Source organism: Phytophthora parasitica (assembly GCF_000247585.1).
Source record: "Phytophthora parasitica INRA-310 unplaced genomic scaffold supercont2.3, whole genome shotgun sequence".
Taxonomy (NCBI): domain Eukaryota; phylum Oomycota; class Peronosporomycetes; order Peronosporales; family Peronosporaceae; genus Phytophthora; species Phytophthora nicotianae.
In genome coordinates this window covers 920,590-923,120 of record NW_008648989.1, presented here as the reverse complement: position 1 = coordinate 923,120, position 2,531 = coordinate 920,590, and the positions used below count along the sequence as shown (strand labels likewise).

General features: G+C 52.3%; 4 protein-coding genes across 4 annotated transcripts; all 4 read left to right on the top strand.

The window, feature by feature from the left end:
• Positions 1 to 27: 27 nt before the first annotated feature.
• On the top strand, positions 28 to 339 carry PPTG_21056 (hypothetical protein; the record flags this gene model as incomplete). Its single annotated transcript, XM_008895509.1, has 1 exon — positions 28 to 339. The coding sequence occupies one exon, from the start codon at positions 28 to 30 to the stop codon at positions 337 to 339; it is 312 nt and encodes a 103-aa protein (XP_008893757.1).
• A 130-nt stretch (positions 340 to 469) lies between these two features.
• Positions 470 to 943, top strand: PPTG_01450 (hypothetical protein; the record flags this gene model as incomplete). The annotated part of the gene is made up of 1 exon (XM_008894759.1): positions 470 to 943. One exon carries the CDS (start codon positions 470 to 472, stop codon positions 941 to 943), a length of 474 nt encoding a protein of 157 aa, XP_008893007.1.
• An 18-nt stretch (positions 944 to 961) lies between these two features.
• On the top strand, positions 962 to 1,162 carry PPTG_01449 (hypothetical protein; the record flags this gene model as incomplete). The annotated part of the gene is made up of 1 exon (XM_008894758.1): positions 962 to 1,162. One exon carries the CDS (start codon positions 962 to 964, stop codon positions 1,160 to 1,162), a length of 201 nt encoding a protein of 66 aa, XP_008893006.1.
• Positions 1,163 to 1,194: 32 nt separating this feature from the next.
• On the top strand, positions 1,195 to 1,928 carry PPTG_01448 (hypothetical protein; the record flags this gene model as incomplete). Its single annotated transcript, XM_008894757.1, has 5 exons — positions 1,195 to 1,257; positions 1,311 to 1,377; positions 1,439 to 1,603; positions 1,704 to 1,880; positions 1,924 to 1,928. The coding sequence occupies 5 exons, from the start codon at positions 1,195 to 1,197 to the stop codon at positions 1,926 to 1,928; spliced, it is 477 nt and encodes a 158-aa protein (XP_008893005.1).
• Positions 1,929 to 2,531: the final 603 nt, after the last annotated feature.

Here is a 2,531-nt window from a genome sequence, read left to right as displayed (position 1 = left end):
TTGGAAGGACAAAACACCGGTCAGCAGATGCAGCAACAGTCGAATAATCGATGGTCAGGTGACAGTGGTAGCGGAAATACTGAGCCTTTACGGACCAAGGAAGATCGATTACGGAACCACCAGCGATACTTGGACAGGAGGACGCAGCCGCAGGCACCAAGGATGGCTACAGCGAAACCAGACGACATGTGCTTCTATTGCCATGGCTTTGGTCATCATACGCATGCCTGCGAGTTGAAGAAGGCTGATTTGGAAGAGAGCAGCCCTGTGGTTGGGCCCAACGCTGACGTCCACAACAACAACTCTGATAACGGTGCGGGAAACGAATCCAGGATGTAGGGGCCCCGGCTCGGCATCCTGCAGAACTTTCACGGGGTTAGGAGCAGAGCGAGGAACCATCGTCTGGAGAAGGCGCCTTGGCTGCGAAGGAGGTTAATTTCTACAGACAGGTGGAGGAGGTGGAAACACCATGAGGCGGAAGAGTGAAGGACGGAAGAGTATGTGGTCGCCAACGAAAGAGAAAGCGGAGATCTCCAGAGCAAGACTTGGAGCAGCCGGCAAAAAACCGAGGGCACCGGAAGGCGGAGGAGAGAGACAACAGGTGCTAGCAACGGTGCTGGGCGGCGGTACGCGTCTGAAGGACGCCACATCCGACCAGCAAGGGGTGGAGGACCAACTAGTTGAGGATGCAGGTAACGGCAATCAACCAGCGAGGGGCGTTGTGGCGGTGGAACAGCCCGTGGTGACGATCAGACGGGTGCACTTCGAAGATGAGCAGGTGTTCACGCGTGGGGTTGGCGAGACAGCACCGTTCAAGGGAGAGGATCCTACGACAAATGACCTCACTGCCGAGGTCAAAACCTCAGTAACCAGCTGTATCAGGATGGAAGCACTGCCCACGGAACAAGTGGACGCGGGGTGCCTGAGAGCTAACGGCAAGTAGAAAGAGCCCGCAGATGCAATGATCCGCGAGACTGACGAAGACGAAGAAATCAAGGGCGTCGTGACGGATAACAGCACCAACCCACCACAGTGCAACGGGGTACCTTCGACTGGGGATGTCGAGGCGCTCACACTGCTGATGAATGAGTTGACGATGGAGGCACGACGACGCGACGAGCCTCGGGCAAAGATACTACGACTAAAGGTAGCGCAGAGGTAGGAGGACATCCAAAAAGCGGAGGCGGATCGACGATGGGAGAATACGCAAGCCACGAAGCAGGAAAAGGTGTTTCGCCGGGCTTGCATCCGGACGATGTACAGTCGACTAAAAGCGCCACAAGGTCTGCAACCGAGCCGGGCGATATGAGACTCAGCACGAGGTGGAGTTGCAGCGTGAACCCGGCGGCCTCGCGTCGCGTATATGGTTCACCAGCGGTGAGTTCGAGACGCCCTTTGATGGAGGGGACGGTCTTTGGGCAGGGGTAAATTTATGCAGACGTATCCGCAAAAGCTTCCGTCGGTGTTGCGGCTGGTAATGGCAAGGCGCACAAGAAGCCAGAAGGCATCTTGCGGCATGTCAGCGGGACCAAGGGCGCCACGGATGATACTGTCGATGCTGACAACAAGCAGAATGAAGGGCCTGTCCCGGGTCAGGACGAAGGTGAGTATGGCAAAAGTGTTAGCGTTGCATTAGCACTAACGTAGCACTATTTTAACGTTGTCTATGTGTTCTATAACGTGGCATATCTCATTGAATCCAGTTGAGTCGGTGCCTGAGCTTGGAGAACGCGTTGTCAGCGAAGCTGGTAGTCGTGCAGGCAGCGATGACAGTGTTGCTGCGCGCGCCGAGCACCCGGACAACAGCTATATCACCGGTGGTGCACCTAAGAGGATCTTTAATGCTGACGGTGAGGGTGGCGGGGCTGTTGGAAGCAAGGGTGCGTTTAATGCGGTTTTTCAGTTGATTAACGTTGTTGTAAGGCTAACGTTGCCCGTGATTAACATGCTTTTTTTACATCACTTGCGGCTAACGTCGCTCATCTCTGGTTGTAAACGTCGCTGCTATCTCACGTTACGTCGTTGTACAAACTGTCGATAGAAGACCAGAGAGTCCAAGGAATAAGGCATAAAGGCAAAGGAAAACGAGGAGGCTGCAGCTGGAAAGCAGCAAAAAGGTGACTATCTATTAATTGCTGTTATTTGTTACAAATAACGTCGGGTACGATATCGGTAATTATTTATTCATTTCGGCAACGTTCTAATTTTTTTTTTATCTAAACCACGTAATTTCTTTTTTTATAAAGGGAGTCTTGTTGCAATTATGGCAACCGGGCGAGGTTTTCCCGTTCTCGACTTTATGCCGCTTAATGAGAAAGCTGTAACGCTGGAGATTTTTTTTTTGATTTTTTCAAAAGCAAGAACGCATCGTGGATGAAGACCAAGACGTTTGTGATAGACAAGCATTTTGTGGAGTGGCGAGTGTTGGAGGAGTGTTTTCCTACTGCTAAAGTGCTACTTTGCCAATTCCATGCTATCATGTATTGGAAGAAGCTGGTGTCCAATCGATTCGGCTTGGTGCTAGCGGAACA